This window comes from Ceratotherium simum, chromosome 39, assembly GCF_057802395.1.
Source record: "Ceratotherium simum simum isolate JZ-2026a chromosome 39, ASM5780239v1, whole genome shotgun sequence".
Taxonomy (NCBI): Eukaryota; Metazoa; Chordata; class Mammalia; order Perissodactyla; family Rhinocerotidae; genus Ceratotherium; species Ceratotherium simum.
Genome location: NC_141938.1, coordinates 15,838,784 through 15,855,618, shown reverse-complemented (window position 1 = coordinate 15,855,618; position 16,835 = coordinate 15,838,784). Strand labels below are relative to the sequence as shown.

The 16,835-nt window shown below is 66.0% G+C and overlaps 1 protein-coding gene across 1 annotated transcript; it reads left to right on the top strand.

Annotated features, from left to right (window-relative positions):
- The first annotated feature begins 287 nt into the window (after positions 1–287).
- Positions 288–13,683, top strand: EFNA2 (ephrin A2). Its single transcript, XM_087425893.1, has 4 exons — positions 288–604; positions 9,831–10,144; positions 12,188–12,253; positions 12,822–13,683. Exons 1-4 carry the CDS (start codon positions 462–464, stop codon positions 12,941–12,943), a joined length of 645 nt encoding a protein of 214 aa, XP_087282019.1. The 5' UTR covers positions 288–461; the 3' UTR covers positions 12,944–13,683.
- The last annotated feature ends 3,152 nt before the right edge of the window (positions 13,684–16,835 follow it).

The window sequence follows — 16,835 nt, the reverse complement described above, 5'->3', positions numbered from 1 at the left end:
GGGGCGGGCGCACAGCCCGCGGAGTTGGGGGTCGCCGGGGGGACGGGTCTGGGCCGGTTCGGCCGGGGTGGGGGGCGCGAGGGAGGCAGGAGCCCCCCCGCCCAGCACCGCGCGGCCGGGGCACGGCGGGAGGGGGCGCCCGCGGCCCTCCCGGCGCTCGGGCGGGACAAAGGCCGGAGGCCCGGCCCCTCCCCGGCGGCGGCGGCGGCGGCGGCGGCGGCCCGCGCTCCGAGAGTCCGCGCGGCCGGGCCGGCGCCCGGGGCCACCCCGGCGCCCCGCCCGCCGCCGCCTGACTTCTCGGCGCCCGAGGTCGCGCGCGCCCAGGCGGGGGCGGCCGGGGATCTCCAAGCGCCGGCGCGCCCTCCTCCCGCCCGCCCCGCGCCCGCCCGCTCGCGGCGGCGGAGGAGGCGGAGACGGCTGGCAGGCGGCGGCCAGGCGAGCGCGGCGGCCGGACCGGGGCCATGGCGCCCGCGCAGCGCCCGCTGCTGCCGCTGCTGCTGCTGCTGCTGCCGCTGCCGCCGCCGCCGCCCTTCGCGCGCGCCGAGGACGCCGCCCGCGCCAACTCGGACCGCTACGCCGTCTACTGGAACCGCAGCAACCCCAGGTGAGCGCGCCGCGGGCGGGGACCGGGCGCCAGGGGACCCCGGACGCCCCCCGCCCGGGCCGGGCCTCCCCCGCGCCCGAGCTCGGCGCGCCCCCCGCGCGCGCTGCTTCTGGAGTGGGGGCGCCCGGCTCCCGTGGGAGCCCTCGGGGAGTTCCAGGCCCCGGAATTCGGGGGACCCCGCGGCTCGTGCATTCTCCCTCAGGGCGCCCCACTGCCGTGCAGACTTGGGGGACTTGCGCCCGGCGTGCCCCAGAGCGCGCCGGCCCCCGGAGTTTGGGGAAGCCTTCTGGCACCCTCAGAAGTCGTGCAGACCTGAGTTTCCTACCCGGACTTGGGGGACCCCCATTTTCTGGCCTCTCCAGGGACCCTGCCAGCTTTGGAGTTGGCGGGGATCCCCAGGAACGTTGGCGCTGAGCTGCGCCCGGAGGTGGGGGCCCCCCGGGGACAAGGGTTCCAGGGATGCGTACTGCTGGTGGGTCCCCAGATGAACTTGGGGAAGTTGGAATGTCCTTACCAGCCGAGCTGCCTCTGCCTTTCGCTCTCGAGGGGCCCTGGTCCCGGCTTCGTGGGGATGGGGAGACTGAAGCACCGAAGGGGCTGGGGACCAGTCCTGAGAGTCTCCACCGAGCAGTGTCCTCTCCTGTTCTCCTGGCACTGATGGGGAAACTGAGGCGCAGAGGGGACGAGTGGCTGGTTCAAGGTCACGGCGAGGGGAGCAGAGCTGGGGCAGGGACCCAGGTGGCCTCATGTCTAGCCTGCCACGCCCAGCCCAGGTGCCCCGCCCGCCCACACAACATCTTCAGTGCCGGGTGCTGAGTACAGTTTGGGGGGCAGCAGAAGCCCCCATTAGTCGGATCAAGAAAAGTTTGCTGGTGGCTGACCACATCCTGGACATCGGCAGAAGCTTCTGGGCCATCCCGGGGTCTCGGATGCCGGAGCTGTCTGAGGGTCCCGTGGGAGATGGGGCTCCAGGTTCAGCCGCATTCAGGGTCACGCGGTGTTCCCGTGGGGGCTGCGCTGCAGACCTCCCCGCCCTGCTCCTCTGCCACCGGTCACTTTCTCTCCGCTCTCAAGCGCCGGCTGAGCTGCCCTCCGGAGCCCGCCGTCGTTCCGCTGTCCCCTGCCGTCCCCGGTCCTGGGCGGAAAGTTGCATAAAGGGCCATCTTTGAGGCGGGCTCGGGGACAAGGGTGGCCAATGTCCGCCGTGGGGGCAGGGAGCGCGCCCAGACACCCCCCTTGGCCGCCCGGCTGTGGGGTTGGCCCCGGGGCCGAGGGCAGAGACCCTGGGCCGCGGAGGGACGGCCGGGCCACCTCGGAGCCGGTCCCCCGCACAGCCCGCCCTGCTGGTCACATGTGGCTTTGATTAAGGCTCTTCCCTGCGGCCAAGCGGGGAGCCCAGCGGGCAGCGCTTCCCCGGCCCAAGTTTTTGGTTTCAGCTGTGGAGTCTCCGTCCCCAGTGTGGCCTGTCCTTTGTTCTAGCAAACGCCACACACGAGGAGCCTGCAACGGGGATGGAAGGGGGTCGTTCAGGCCGCCTGCTGCCCCCCTGCCATGGAGCCACGGGCCGCGGGCAGGACCCCGGGCAGGAGAAGGAGGCGGCCCCGGTGCCTGGCTCTGGCCGGCTACTCGGCCACCTCCTGTTGCTGACTCGACAGCTCTGCTCTGACCAGCTGCCCGAGGGGACGGCCTTGCTTGTCCGGTGCAGACCCTGGCAGCCAGGGCCTTCCTCACCCTCCTTTCCTTCTCCCACCTGGGGCCTGATGTCCCTGACATCTTGTGATGGGGCCCAGGGCCCAGGTGATCACCTCGCCTAGGAAGCCCGGATCGGTCCAGAATTGGGGCTCCATTTGTCACCGAGGTTGGGGGCTCTGCCACAGGGGGCCTCGGCGACCCGGGGACCCCTCCAGAGGTTTCACGCCTGGGGTGGCTGGACCGCAACCTGCGGCCGGGCGGGGAGGGAAGGGTGGCGTGGGCCTCGGCATCTGGGGCACCCAGGAGTGGAGATATCCCGAGGGCGCCCTGTCCCGGAGACACTGGCTGGGGGAGAGGCGCAGGGTGGGTGAGGAGGCCTGACGCGGAGGCGGCTCCACGGGCAGAGACAGAGACAGGCCTGGGTGGGGAGAGACGAGGATGGGGTGGAAACAGAGAAATTGGTGGCGGCGGCAGGTGGAGGAGAATGCAGGGACAGAGGGCCGTGCCTGGGAGACCGTGCACACAAAAGGCACCGGGGGGAAGGGGCAGCGCCAGAGTGGGCAGCTCGGTGTGGGGAGAACGGGCAGTGAAGGACCTGGAGGGATGGACGTGCTCGGATGGGGACATGCAGGCACGGGCGGTGCCGCACTGAGGCTGGCCACTCTCGCCGGCTGGCCTGGTACCTGCGGCGAGGTAACGAGTATGTGACTGTCTCCCAGATCGCATCCTCCTGCTGTGCCAAGCATTTTTACGCACACGCGGCTGGCGGGCGTCGCTGGGGGAGCCCCATACCCACCTCATCCACCGCCAAGGGGTGGGGATCCATCACCTGGTCCAGCCAGCGGCCCTGGAACCCCCACCGGCCAGCTGTCCAACCATCTGTCTGAGCCGCCCCTGCCTGGGCTGGGCACCCCTGGGCCGGCCGCCGGGCATCTCTGGGCCTGTCCTGAGCCAGGCTGGGCTGGGCCGGGGGTCCCGGTCCAGCTGCCCTCACCGGGTCCGGCCTCGGGGCCGAGCGTGGGGTCGTGTGTGCATATGCATATGTGGGGGTGCGGGGGCGACTGGGAGCCTCCCTGGGCTGCAGGGCGTGTGTGCACATGTCGCCGCGTGTGCTCGTCCGTGACACGCGGGGGTCCTGGGGACCCCAGGAGGTGCGCGTCTGTGTGTGGTGCGCACGCGTGTGTGTGTGGCAGGGTGATGCGTGTGCCTGCTGCTGCATGGTGGCCTGGCGTGTTGGCACATGTGTGTGTGCATGCCTGTGCCTGGAGTGCGTGCGTGTGGAGGGTGCACGCGCACGTTTGCAGGAGCGAGTCTGCGTGTGGAATGCATGTGGTGGTATGTCTGCGTGTGGAAGGTGCTGGCGTATCTGCGTGTGCATATCTGTGCACGGGGAGCACGTGTGCGTCTTTAGCGTGTCTGTGCACTCGCGTCTGGTGTGCAGCTTGCCTCTGCCTGTCCGGGGCCTCCGTGGGAGAGCGGACGGTCCACATCGACGATGGCACAGCCTGCCCTCCCTGGCCGGCTCCTCCTTCACGCCCTCCTCTAGCTGGGTGGGTCCCTGCAGGGGAGACGTGTCCAGGTCCTGTGGGTCCCGGGCTGCCCTTGGTGCAGAGGGGCCATCGAGGCCGGGAGTGGGCACCACGCGGGGCGCCCTCTGTCCCTGAGAGTCACCACCCTACTGGAAACCCGCAGCCCAATGGACCCAGCCGTGCTGACCCGGGTGGGGGCTCTGCGCGTCTCAGGCTACGGCGCCTGCCCCCGGACCCCCGCAGGCCCATCCCCCCCGGGTGCCCCCTGCACAGCGGTCCCCTCTCCGATGACGGGGACATAAACATGGCACCTCGGGAAGCCTTTTCCCCGTGGTGGAGGTGATGGGGCGTCATGGGTCCCCATGGCCCTGCCTGCCTTGCCCGCCTCCGGGGGACCGGCTTTGAAGGGGCGATGGCAGGTTTTGCTGCATGAGGGTTTTTTGTTTTGTTTGAGAGAAGCTCGTCCACCCGGCTTTGGGGGCTTGGAGAGCGAGGCACGGCAGGTGTGGGGGACTCGGGGCCGGAGAGTGGGGTCTGGGGGGCTGTGCGGGGTCCAGGCTCAGATTTGGGGGTCCCCGAAACCTGGGGGTGACCCCAGGTGGGCGGCTCGGCTGCCCGGAGCCCCCGTGTCTTCTCCGTGGAGTGGGGCCGGCGGGCTGTGCCGCGCGGCAGGGCCCGGGGTGGATGGGCAGGCGCACGCCTGCTCCGGGGGGCACAGAGGGAGGCTGGCAACGGAGAGGGGAAACTGAGGCAGCTCCTGCGGGCGAGAGGAGGGTCTTCTGGGCTTGGGCCTCCCAATCTGTGGTGACAGCGACGTTCCAGCCCGACCCACACACCAGGGGCCACCAGCAGTGCCGGGGGCTGGGGGTCTGGCTCTGAGACGCCCCCCCAGGAGGCTGGGTCTTCCTCCGTGGGGTCTGAGCTGGGTGTGCAGGCTGCCTGGGCTCTGGTGGGCGGGCGAGTCTCTCCTGTCCCCGGCCTTGGTCCTCCCGCCATGAACTGCCCTGGGCGGCCTCCATGGTGGATGCGCCGGGGGACCCTCAGCCTCCACCTGCCTGGGGGGCGGCCGGGAGGGGCTGGCCGCCTGTGACCTCCGGGCCCCCAGCAGATGTGTCCGCCACAGGGTCACAGGTGGAGGTGACGGTAGTTCTCGGGACGGCAGGTGCGTTAACGGGGGGCTGGGAGGCCGTGTTTTCTCAGGGCGATGACTTCCTTTCATCGACGGTTCCTCAGCCCCTGAGCCAGGCCCGGGGAGGGGGCCTCCCCCCACGGCCGTGTTTTCTCCGTGACCCCCCTTGCCCTTCTCTCCTGCTCGGGGTTGGGGACACGGCCGACTGCGCCCCTCGGTGTTGCTGGGGGACTTTTCTCCTCGGGAGATGGGTCCGGAGGGGGAGCCTGGCCGTGTCCCCACCAGGTGGCCATGCCGGGAGAAGGGGCCAGAGCCACCCCCAGGCCGCCCCATCCCAGACACGCGGATGAAAGCCCGGTGCGCGTGCGCGCAGAAACCAGCGGGGTCTTCTTTCCACCTCGACCAGACTTTGGACCCTGCGGCCGGGGGCTCGCGGGGGTGCTCAGCGCCGTGCCTCAGTCTCCCCGTCAGGCCCGGAGGCCTTGGTTTCGAGGGGCGCCGTTCACCAAGTGGTCCACGTTACCCCTCAGTCGCCCCACTCCAGCCAACACGTGGGTCCCGCATTATGCCCCCGTTTCATGGACCCCGATAAGGTGACTCATTCACGGCCACAGGGACAGGGGGCCCCATCGGGGCGGCCCCCTCCTCCAGGAGGCAGCACGTCTGGGGCCGTCCGAGGAGTGTCAGGGACACTGCGAACGTTGTGGGGGCGGGGGAGACAGGCGGCCCTGTGGACTGTGTTCCCAGCTGCGTCTTGCTGGAGACCGAGGCCCCGGAGTGGTGGGGGGCTGACCCTGCGGCCCACCCTCCCTTTTGTGCCCACCCTGTTCATTCTTTCTCTGTTGCTTCAGCGCTGGATCTTGCCTCAGTTTACCCCCTCCACCCACAAGGCCATACTTGATCTTTCTCGGGTTGACCCAGCACCGCCCTGGGGGTCCAGCTTTCCCTGGGGTCCCGCCTGGCCCCCCACAGGAGGATGACGGCTGGGCGTCGGATGGGGAAGTGTCTTCTTGGCCCCTCAGAAAGCTGAGGGTGGGTGCCGAGGCCTGGGGGTCCACTGCCCCCTCGGGGGGCCAGCCTGGGTTCGTGCTCTGCTGGGCTCTTCGCAGGCGTCTCGGGCCCTTGCCTGGGAGCTGTGAAGGGGCTCAGAGCCAGAACACGAGAGGCCCGGACCCCCCTGGGGGCAGGATGGGCGCACAGGGCCCACCCGTGCCTCAGTTTCCAGTCTGGGGAGGCGGCACGGCCCCCTACCCCCATCCTGGGTGAGACTCCTAATTAGTTGCTTTGCTATTAGCGTCTAATGACTCAACAGTTGCCCAGTTGGAGCTAATTAGCTGCGGGCCGGGGGGTTGCCGGGAGAGGGTGGCTGGGGAGGGCAGGTCGGGGAGCCCTGATGGGCGGGCGAGGGTCCGTCGGGGCTGGGAGGGCTGCCTGGAGGAGTGGACACTGGCACGAGGCCAGCAGGGCAGGGTGAGTGGGGGCAAAGGTGTGGCCGGCGGGGGCGGGGAGCCCTCTGTCTGGGAACCATCCCGAGTCAGTCATTAACCCCTTAGTGAGAATTTCGATCTCTATCTGCCACTCCCGCGGAGCATCTGCATATCGGGCTTTGGCACTGATGGAGGACACGAGGGCTTTGTCTCCCTCCTGCCGGGCTCGGTGTTGGGCTGGGCCCCCTTCAGCGCACAGGCGCCACCCCGAGTGGGGGCGAGGCGCCTGCCCCTGGCTCCCCCGCCAACTTGGAACCGAGAATGCCAACGCAGCAAGGCTGTGGCTATTTTAGAGCCGGGAGGGGAGAGAAATGGCCCACTTAGGTGGCCAGAGCTTGGGTGGCGGTGCTTCTCCTGGGATCTCCCTGCCTGGGGTCCTTGCCCCCCAATGTGGCGGCTGCTCTCTGCTCCCCACAACTCTAGTGCCTCCAAGATCTGAAATCATCGGCTTTTGTTTGACCAACAAACATGTATTGAGTGCCATTGTGTACGGGGCCTGTGCTGGCATGGGGGCAGGAGTGGAGAAGGAGACCGACCCCCACAGTCCCGGAGGGCAGACAGCGGACTTTGTAAAGGTATAAATGTGATGATGTTGGAAGGAGATATGTGATGAGGTGGGGGAGGCAGGGAAAAGCATGCCAGGCAGGGAACAATGTGTGCAAAGGCCCTGGGGTGGGAAAAGGAACAACCAGGAGACTGGTGTGGCTGGAAGGGGTGAGCTGGGGAGACAGAGAGTGATGAGGGTTGGGGCCGCAAGGCCACACGGGGCTTCATGGGCTGGGTGTGAGTTTTATTCTGAGCGATGGGGAGCTAACGGGGAGCTTTGAGCCAGCGGGTGACAGGATCTGACTTATATTCAGAAGAGCGAGCTCTGGATTTTGGGAGGCCAAGAGTATGGCCAGCCTGGTGGGGCCGGACGTCCAGCCTCTGAGCCAGCAGAACAGCCTCGGTCTCTGCTGTTTTTCAGAAGATGAACTGGGACGGGGGATAATGGTGGTGTCGGATGCAGGCGAGGGAAGGCACGGTAACCGGGGAGACACAGGCAGAGGCTGCAGGCCACCCTCCGTCCATTCCCATCTCGAGAAAGGCCTTAGAGAGCCCAGTTCTGCTCTTTCAGGCCGAGTGCGCGTCCCCAGGCATCATGCCAGGGACGAGAGGGGAAACTGAGGCTTGGGGGGGGACGGGGGCTGGGACGGCGGTGCCCCCAGCTCAGCCCCTCCCCCACCCGCGGCTCCCCCATCGTGGCCTCCCCCGCAGAGCCCAGCCTGGGTGCGGCGGGTCCCGGGGGCGCTTGGCCGCGCCATCATCGATCGGCTGATCAATGGGGCTTTCAGTGGGGCCGGGAAGGAGCAAAGATGACTTTTCAAAAAGCTTAGAGCGGCTCCTGCATCGATCGCGCCCAGGGAGCCGGAGGACGCAGCTGGTCAATGAGACACCTGTGCCAGCCGGCCGTGGGGCAGCCAGAGGGATGTGCAGGGTCCGAGACTGGTCGGGGTTCCAGCCTGACCCGGGGCCACCCCGCATCTGTGCAGCGCCTGCTGTATGCACGCCCAGAGTTCTCCCGTCAGCCTTGAGGACCGTCCCCACTGCACAGAGTGGAAAACTGAGGCTTTGAGTTTGGCTGAACCGAGAGACCCAGCTGGGCTGGAAAGCGCCTCTGAGCCCAGAGCGACGCGGTTCCTCGCCCCCTGCTGACCCCGCTGCCCCCGTCTCACTCTCAGACATGTTTATTCTGCAGACACCTTCCTGCCTCCGTGGGAGCGGGGTGAGCTCCCCATCCTGGGGCGACCCCGACAGAACCGGGAAGGGGCTGGGGGCGAATCTGCTCCCCCGACTCCCGGACGTGAAATTCTACCAGCCTCGACCTCAGCCACAGACTCGAAATCATCAGGGGATTTCTGGTGACTAGTGGGGAAACTAAGGCACGAGTGAGCAAGGTGTCCTGTCTGCCTCACTCCCGCCTCTGGGACCCAGGAGCCCTCGCCTCCCCCCGCCCCGGCGCGGCATCTCGGGCGGCGGGGGCCAGCCGATGGGATCTGATCATCCAGCCGCCCCCTCAGGTGCTGGCTGTGCCAATTAGTGTGCCCGGCATGGGGGCTGCGCCGCGCTCCCTCCCGCGGGCTGGGCGGCTGGCACGGGGGGTGCAGAGGCAGCGGCGGGGCTGGGATCCGAGCAGCCTGCGCCCTCCCTGCTGCCGACCCCGGCTGGGCCTCAGTTTCCCTGCCTGTGCAGGGAGGGAGGAGGCGGGGGCAGCCTGGGGAGGCTGCCCCCCAACCCTCCGCTGCTCGGGCCTTTTATGTGCTAATAAGCCCCTCTCGGGAGGCCCCCCTTGTCCCCCCTTGGTCCAGGCCGCGTTTACATGACAGGGCCCCGGGGGACCACGTCTGGGAGATCTGAGGGCTCCTGGTGCCGTAGCCCGAGGCAGTGATGGGAGGGGAGGCGCCGGTCCCTTGCTCAGCTGACCTCCATCCTCGCCAGACGAGGCTGGGTCGGGGCGCAGGCTGCGTGAGAGTCGGGGGGACTCCGGGGCCAAGGCTGGGAGGCAGGGCTGGGGGGCGGAGGTGTCAGGGTGGGGGGACCTGGGGGTAACCAGGAGCACGGGGAGCAGATGTGGGATTCTGGAGGCCCCCCAGGGAGGGCATGGGACCTGCTGGGGTCACACAGAATGGAAGGGTGTGGCTGGGGGTCGAACCCAGGGCACCGCTGAGCTGAGCTGAGGGAGGGAGGGCCTGAGGGGGTTTTTCATGCCAAGCCCCATCCCCTGTGGGGAAACTGAGGCTAGGGGTGGGGGCAGAGCATGCCCCAGAGGGGCCTGGACCCCCGGGCCTGTGTCCCCACACCGCCCTGGGCCCTCTGGGCAGGCAGATCTGCAGAAGGAAAGCTAAGGTGGCTGCATCAGGTGGGCAGCATGGGGGGCTGCCTGGAGGAGAGGACGTAGAAGTCAAGCAGTAATTTCCTGGGAGATGGACTTCCTGGTGGGGGAACACCTTGTGCAGGGCCTGTTGCCACAGAGGGGCCCTGATGTCGGGCCTGCTGGGGTGGGGGGTCACGAGAGGCCTGTTCCTTTGCATGCGGTTACCCAGCATGCCGGGCAGCCGCCCCTCCTCCCCCAGCGCCCACCACCTTGTGGGCCGGGGGCTCAGGGCTCACCGGAACCTGAGGCATCTGCTGTGGCCTGGGGGGTGTGCCCGGCAGGCTCCGTGGGCTCGAACCCTGGAGCCACCCTGTGAGCAGGGTGTCCGCCCAGCGGTCCTGTTCACCTGGTCCCCTCCCCAACCCCTCCCCGCATCTCCTGGCCTGCCCCCTTCCCCTCCTGTGCTGACCCCCCCCCCCCCGCTGACCCCATCCCTGCCCACCCCCCCCGCCGCTGACCCCGGCCCTGCCCCCAGGTTCCGCGCGGGCGCGGCGGACGACGGCGGGGGCTACACGGTGGAGGTGAGCATCAACGACTACCTGGACATCTACTGCCCGCACTACGGGGCGCCGCTGCCGCCGGCCGAGCACATGGAGCACTACGTGCTCTACATGGTGAACGGCGAGGGCCACGCCTCCTGCGACCACCGGCAGCGCGGCTTCAAGCGCTGGGAGTGCAACCGGCCCGCGGCGCCCGGGGGACCCCTCAAGTTCTCCGAGAAGTTCCAGCTCTTCACGCCCTTCTCGCTCGGCTTCGAGTTCCGCCCCGGCCACGAGTATTACTACATCTGTGAGTGGGGCCACGGGGCCACTGCCTCCGTGAGCGGGGGGAGACACGGGTGCCACCGCATCCGTGAGGGGGGAGCGTGGGATGGGGCCAGACCCAGGAGGGGCGTGGGCCTGGTGCCGGCCTCTCGTCCAGCGCTGGCCTCTATCCCCAGGGGTCAAGCTCTCGGATGGTCTATTTGTCCTCTCAGCGAGCCCCGCGGGCCCCGCTGTCAGAGTCCCCATTTTGCCGACGGGGAAACTGAGGCTCAGAGCCAGCTGAGACCCCCCACACACACCCAGCTGCCTGTCTGTGACCTCCGTCCCTGGATCAGGCCACTGGGCCTCTGGGCTGTGGGAGCCGATGCCCCACTGGTCAGCTTGTCCCACGCTGAGACCAGGGCGCCCACTCCCAGTGCACTGGGGAGGGAAACTGAGGCATATGGATTCTGGCCGTGAGGGGAGCATGGTCAGAGCCCTGGGAGGGGGTGCGGGCAGACCCCGTGTTCTGCCCAGCTCTGCTGGCCTGGGCAGGGGTCTCCCGGGCCCTCCCCATCACCCGCCCACCCCGAAATTCCCCGAGGGCCGTGGAGGCTGCTTCTCAAGGTTGCTTGGTAGCCTGGGGACACGCGGGCACCACGCCCCCACGGTGGACGGGGCCGGGGGTGGCTGCCCCCCAGCTGTGCAGCTGGGGCGTCCCGGGGGCCCCTATTTCCTCCCCATGAAGTGCAGACGGGGCAGGGTGGGGAAGGCAGGTGCAGCCGCGTCAGGCCAGGTCGGCGTCCGGCTCCGCCGCGTCCCCGGCGGCCCCTTCCGCTCCGGAAGCTGGGCCAGGATCCGGGGTCGGGCATCGCCCCGCCAGGATGGGGCATCGGGGAGCCCGTCTGGGATCCTGCCTCCACAGGATTGTGGGGTCCCCTTTCTCAGCGTCTTAGGGGCGGGTAGGGAGCGGGGTCTACCCACCGGGGCTGCAGGGAGGTCCCCTCTGCTGTGTCAGATTAAACTCGAAGCCCCCCTTCCTCCTTTCTCTGCCCCATTTGGATTTTTTCCATTTAATTCAGGGAAGAAGCAGGCGGTGGGGGGGGAAGGTGTTTAAATTAAGTCCCCGGAATGTAAGAAAAATTACATTTTTCTTTCCGAGATGGGAGTTTCATAAAGATAATTATTGGAATTATTCGTCCTATCTCTGTGATGAATGTTATTTTTATTACGTGTTTTTTATCTTCATCTCCCAGCATGAGGGGCTTCAGGGGGCGAGCGGAGGTGGCGGCCGCCGAGGGGACAGGCCGAGGGGACAGGTGGGGACGGGCCAGCCTGGTCTGCGTGGGTGCCCACGCCTGTTCAGGGGTGCGAAACTGCTGGCCCCGCCAGGCCTCAGGCCTCCCTCCCCGTGCCGTCCTGTCCCCGAGCCCCCGGCCTCCTGACTCATCGCTGACACGGTGGTGCCCCCGCTCCCCGGGCGCTGGCCGTGTGGCCCAGAAGCGGGGAGCAGTAACGGTGGCACGAGGACCGAACGTCTGCCGCCTGTGTGTGAGCCCCGGCAGGGCGGGCCCCTCTGTGGGTGACGCAGGAAGACTGCCCCCCCCCCCGGAACTGGTTCCCGTCACCTCCCAGCTGGACATCATTTCTGAAGCACCTCCTGTGCGCAGGATGAGGCCCAGACAGGCAGTGACTTGCTGACAGGCGCCCGGAGAGCGGGGATTTGACTCCCGCTTAATCACTGGGTTACACTGATTTTTTTGCTCATCAATTGAAAACAAACGTATTTTTGTTCGTCACCTCTGAACCTGGCCCTGTGCTGCCCTGGGGTGCAGTGGAGCCGGACACAGACACCCCAGTCTCTGGGGTTAGGGTTCGGCAGAGGGAGGGGCAGGAGAGATGTGCAGGGGGACTGCTGGGGAACAGGGGGCATGGTGTCTGGGGCTTTGATGTATGATTAGGAGTTTTATCGGTGGTTCCCTACCTGGGGTCAGGGTTGAGTCACTACTGTGGGGAAGAGGGTACAGCCCCAGGAGGTCTCGGGCACCAAGAGCCCCCACCCCACTAACTCCCAGCCCCTCTCTGGCAGCTGCCACGCCGCCCAATGCTGTGGATCGGCCCTGCCTGCGGCTGAAGGTTTACGTACGGCCGACCAGTAAGTGCTCAGGGGGTGGGGCAGGGTCCAGGACCCCACCCTTGTGTCTTCAGCCCTCAGGACCCATTGAGTGGTCGGTAGAGTCACAGGGTGGTCCCCGCACAGCCTCAGGAGTCCCCTAGCCTCCGCCATGGCTGGGGCAGGCCCTGCCCCCCAGCCTCGGTTTCACCATCTGCAAAGGGGGCTGACATTTCAGTCCTTCAAGGGTGAAGGTTCAAGTCCCCGGTCAGGCCCCCCTACTGAGGCCACCGCCCCCTCACCCGGAGAGCGGGCACAGAGATGGACCGAGCACCGTGTTCTGAGCCCTCGAAACATCACAGCCGCACTCGAGAGGAGAGGGGGCCCCGCAGCCTCGCGCCTTCACCCAGGCGCCAGGCGTGCATGCGTTGGGCGCCTGCTGTTTACCACGCTCTGCGCTGGAGGCACAGCCCCACCAGGGTGGACGGAGTCTCCGGGCCCGGGAGGGGCAGCCGATCCTGAGGGCAGGCCGTGCCGGGCTCGAGGAAGCGGCCGCCTCGGGAGGGGGTTCCGGGCCGCCCGCTGACCACGCGTCTCCGTGTCCCCCCAGACGAGACCCTGTACGAGGCCCCGGAGCCCATCTTCACCAGCAACAACTCGTGCAGCGGCCTGGGCAGCTGCCGGCTCTTCCTCAGCACCGTGCCCGTGCTCTGGACCCTCCTGGGCTCCTAGTCCGCCCCGCGGCCGCCTCCGAGACCAAATGCCCTCGCCTCTCTCCCGCGACTGGTGCTGCCCGCCGCGCCCGGGCCCGGCCACCCGCCCCAGGACCGGCCCCCGATGCCCGACGGGCCGGGAGTCGCCGAAGCCCCTGGCCGAGCCCCGCGTCCGGGGGCCTGGAGAACTTCTCCGAGATGGTTTTTTTTGTTTTTGGTGCGTTTTTCATGGTTGGATCAGAAAGACTTGAGTTTTTATTTAATTTATTCCTTGCTGTCTCCGGTGACTTTGGGAAGGAAACAGAATGGCAGGGTAGGAGTCCCTGGCCCCGTGGGGGACAGGGATCTGGGACCCCTCGTCTGGTACTCCATGTGTTGGGTTCTGGCTGGAGCCCCCTGCACCCCCCCAGGTGTCCCGGCCTGAGGCTGGAGGGGCGAGTCCCCCCTGAATCTGGTCCGGGCACCTCAGACCCCCCACCCTCCTCATTCCTGGTGACCGTCTCCTGGAGTGGAATCCCACGACGTGCCACCCGAGCCCACCGAAGAATCTCAGTGCCCACGTCTCAGACACCGCGTAGGCCCCACCCGGTCCCCCCAGCCTTGCCCGCTCGCCTCCGAGGCCGAGAAGACGTCACATTTCTGTAAATAGAGCCAGCAAGTATATACTGTGATTTATTTTTACTGTATTCCTGAGGACGGACTGGAAATTTTCCTTTTTTTTTCTCTCTCTCTCCTTTGTAGGGGGGCTTTTATTTTGGCGGGGGGGGTGGGGTGGACTTTTTAGAATAGAAGCCGCACTTCGCAATAAGCTCGTTCGTCTGTCGGAGCCCCTCCCTCTACTCTGCGACCTGATGATGTTTATAAGAAAAGAGTAAACAGGACGAAACAGGATGGGGGCGGGACCGCCACCCAAAACAGACCCCCCCCGACACTTAAATGAAGCAAACAGCGCATTTGTACAAATTTCATATTTCTACCCGCCTTTCCTGCTCTGTGTTTTATATATATTATATATAAAAATGTATGGCGCGAGGCCTCCGGGAGACGGCCGGGCCCAATGGGGGGGCTTTTGTAGGGGTCGGCGCGGGCGGGCCACGGGGCCTCCCCCCTCCCATCACACTCGACTTTGGATTCTGTATTTTTTATAATAAAATGAGCGGAAACCTCGGGGGCGTGCTCTTTGTTGGGGTCTCGGGGGGAACAACGGGAGTCGGGTCTGGAATCCGCGGGGAGGGTGGGGAGACCGTCCGGGGACCATCATGGTCAAGTCTTCAGTTCTGCACATCATTTGGGGGCTGGGCCCTGGAATGAGCATTTAGGCGGCACCCTATCCTTCACCCTCCGTGTGCCTCAGTTTCCCTCCTGGGCGAAGGAAACAAGCCTCCACCCCCTGGAGCAGGTGGGCGGATGCCAGCTCTGAGTACACAGCAGGGGCTGAATAGATGTCCGTCACCCGACTCACCTGAGCACCTTGGAATCCTTGAACCCGGGGCCAGTGGAGGCCCCCCGTCCCCTCCTCCATGTTTGGGGGGTCCTCGGTTTCCATGATGGGTCTCTCAGGAGCCAACCAAATTCTGTGACATCTCCGTCACCAAGCTCCACTGCTGTGACTCAGTTTCCCCAGCTGCCCCAGGCCAACTGGGGGCCAGTCTGTCGTCTCTTCATCCCCTTCTGGCTTTGCAAAAGGCATGTGTTGCTGGGTTCCGAGGTCCCGGTCTCCACCCGGCCTAGCCCCGGGTGGAGGACAGAGAGGCTGCGACTGCCTGGCAGGGCCGAGGGACTGGGGTCCTGGCGCTGCCCGACGTCCTGGTGCCACCCGCTGGGCCGCAGCGTCACGGGACAGTTAGTGAGAGGAAGGCTCGCAGCTAATTAATTCGGCCGCACTGGCCCGGAGACGGGGGCTGCCTCTCAATGAGGCCACCGAGTGCACAAAGACCCCTGTGTGTGCCCTGCACGGGGGACGGCGGCAGACACTGGGCTGTGAGCCACGGAGGGCCACCCAGGGGTGCCCGTGCTGCGGCGAGGACCCCGGGGCTCAGAGAGGGAGGGGACCTCCCCGTGTCTGCTCTCCCCAAGACCCCACGTCCAGACAGCCCAACCCAGCCGCGGGGACACGGGAACTGGAGGGGGAATTAAATGCAGGGCTCGCAGGGAGGAATTTTGGCAGCTGACTTGTATTTTGTTATGAAAAATATTTTTTATTGAGATATAATTCATATCCCACGCAGTCCATCCGTTTAAAGTACAATTCCACAATTTTTAGTACATTCACAGAGTTGTGCAACCACCACCTCTATCTAGTTCCAGAACATCCCATCACCCCAAAAGAAGCCCCATCCCCATCAGCAGTGACTCCCCACCCTCCTCCCCCAGCCCCTGACAACCACGAACCCACTTCCTGTCTGTGGATGTGCCTGTTCTGGACATTTCACATCAATGGGATCACACACCATGTGTCCTTCTGTGTCTGGTTCTCTCACTGAGCGTCATGTGTTCAGGGTCCGTCCACGGTGTGGCTGTGTCAGGGCCTCACTCCTCTTCACGGCTGCATCATATTCCAGTGTGTGGGTGGAGCACACTGTGTTTTTGCATTTATCTGTTGATGGACGTTTGGGTTGTTTCCACCTAGCTATTAAGAGGATTTTATTTTTTTTGACCCCAAGTTTTAACACACATGTGACCTGGATGGATGGGTAAGTGCAAAACCAGCTTTGTCCTCACCTCAGGGCCTTTGCACATGCTGTCCTCCCTGCCTTCCTGCAGATCGCTGCTCGGCTCTCCCTCAGCTCCTTCAGATTAGGTCAAATGTCCCCTCTCGACCTCCCTGTCTGAGAGGCGGCTCACCCCATGCCCCTCACTCTCAAATCTCTGATTCTTAACTTGTCCGTCTCCCCCCCGCCCCCCGGGCTGGGCATCCCTGTAGGGCAGGGGCGGGTCTGTTTCGTCATCACTGGGACTCGGTGCCTGGCCCGCAGTGGAGAGTCTTCCCTGGGACTTTTCCTCTGCCACACGAACAGACACGTGTGCACGAGTGTGCGGAGGGACCGAGCAGCCGCAGGCGCCATGCTCACCCCTGTACCATCCACTGGCGTCTGGGGCCCGGGTCTCTCAGGAACCACCGGTCACTGCCTCGGGGACCACCATCAACGCATGGCGTGGCCGCTCACTCCCGGGGCCGTGCTGTGCACAGCCAGGGCCCCCATGGCCCCAGCTCAGCTGAGACCCCGACTCTGCTCGCTGCCCCCCGGGGGGGCGGCCATGGGTATTCGGGTCCCGCGCGCAGCCTCTCCAGGCCGCAGGTTCCAGAGGAAGTGATTTCCCTCCCACGGCCCATTACTGCCGCCTCGGTGCCCAACGGGCAGGGGGTCCGGGAGTGAGGGGTCCTGATGGCTGCTTCGGGAGGAGCATGCCTCCCCTCTCGGCCCCCCTCAGAGTCCTGGCCGTCTTGGTTTGGGGGGGCGTTTATTCATCACCCTCAGACACCCCCCATATTGATCTTGCTTCTTGTCCGTCTCCTCCTCCCCACTGTCAGCTCCCCGAGGGTGGGGACTTTTGTCTGTCTTGGTCCCCGCTGTGTCGCCAGTGCCTAGAACGTGCCTGGTACACAGTAGGCGCTCAATAAATGCTCACTGAATGAATGCATGTTGTATATATATTTACACGGAAGCTGCACGATCAGAAAAGAGAATATACCATGAGAATTGTGTTTCCCGAGTCAATGCCAGCGCCCCCAGCATGCCTTTAGTGAGCGCCTACTGTGTGCAGTCAGTGCTGGGCCCTCCCTCGGTCGCTGGCGTCAGGGTGAGAATGGTGGGGCTCGCCCCAGTGGCCTCCGGGCCCCGTATTTGGGGGACTTATGGGCCACGGAGGGGGCCACAGCATTGGGGACCCTAGTTCAGGTTGCAGGTGGC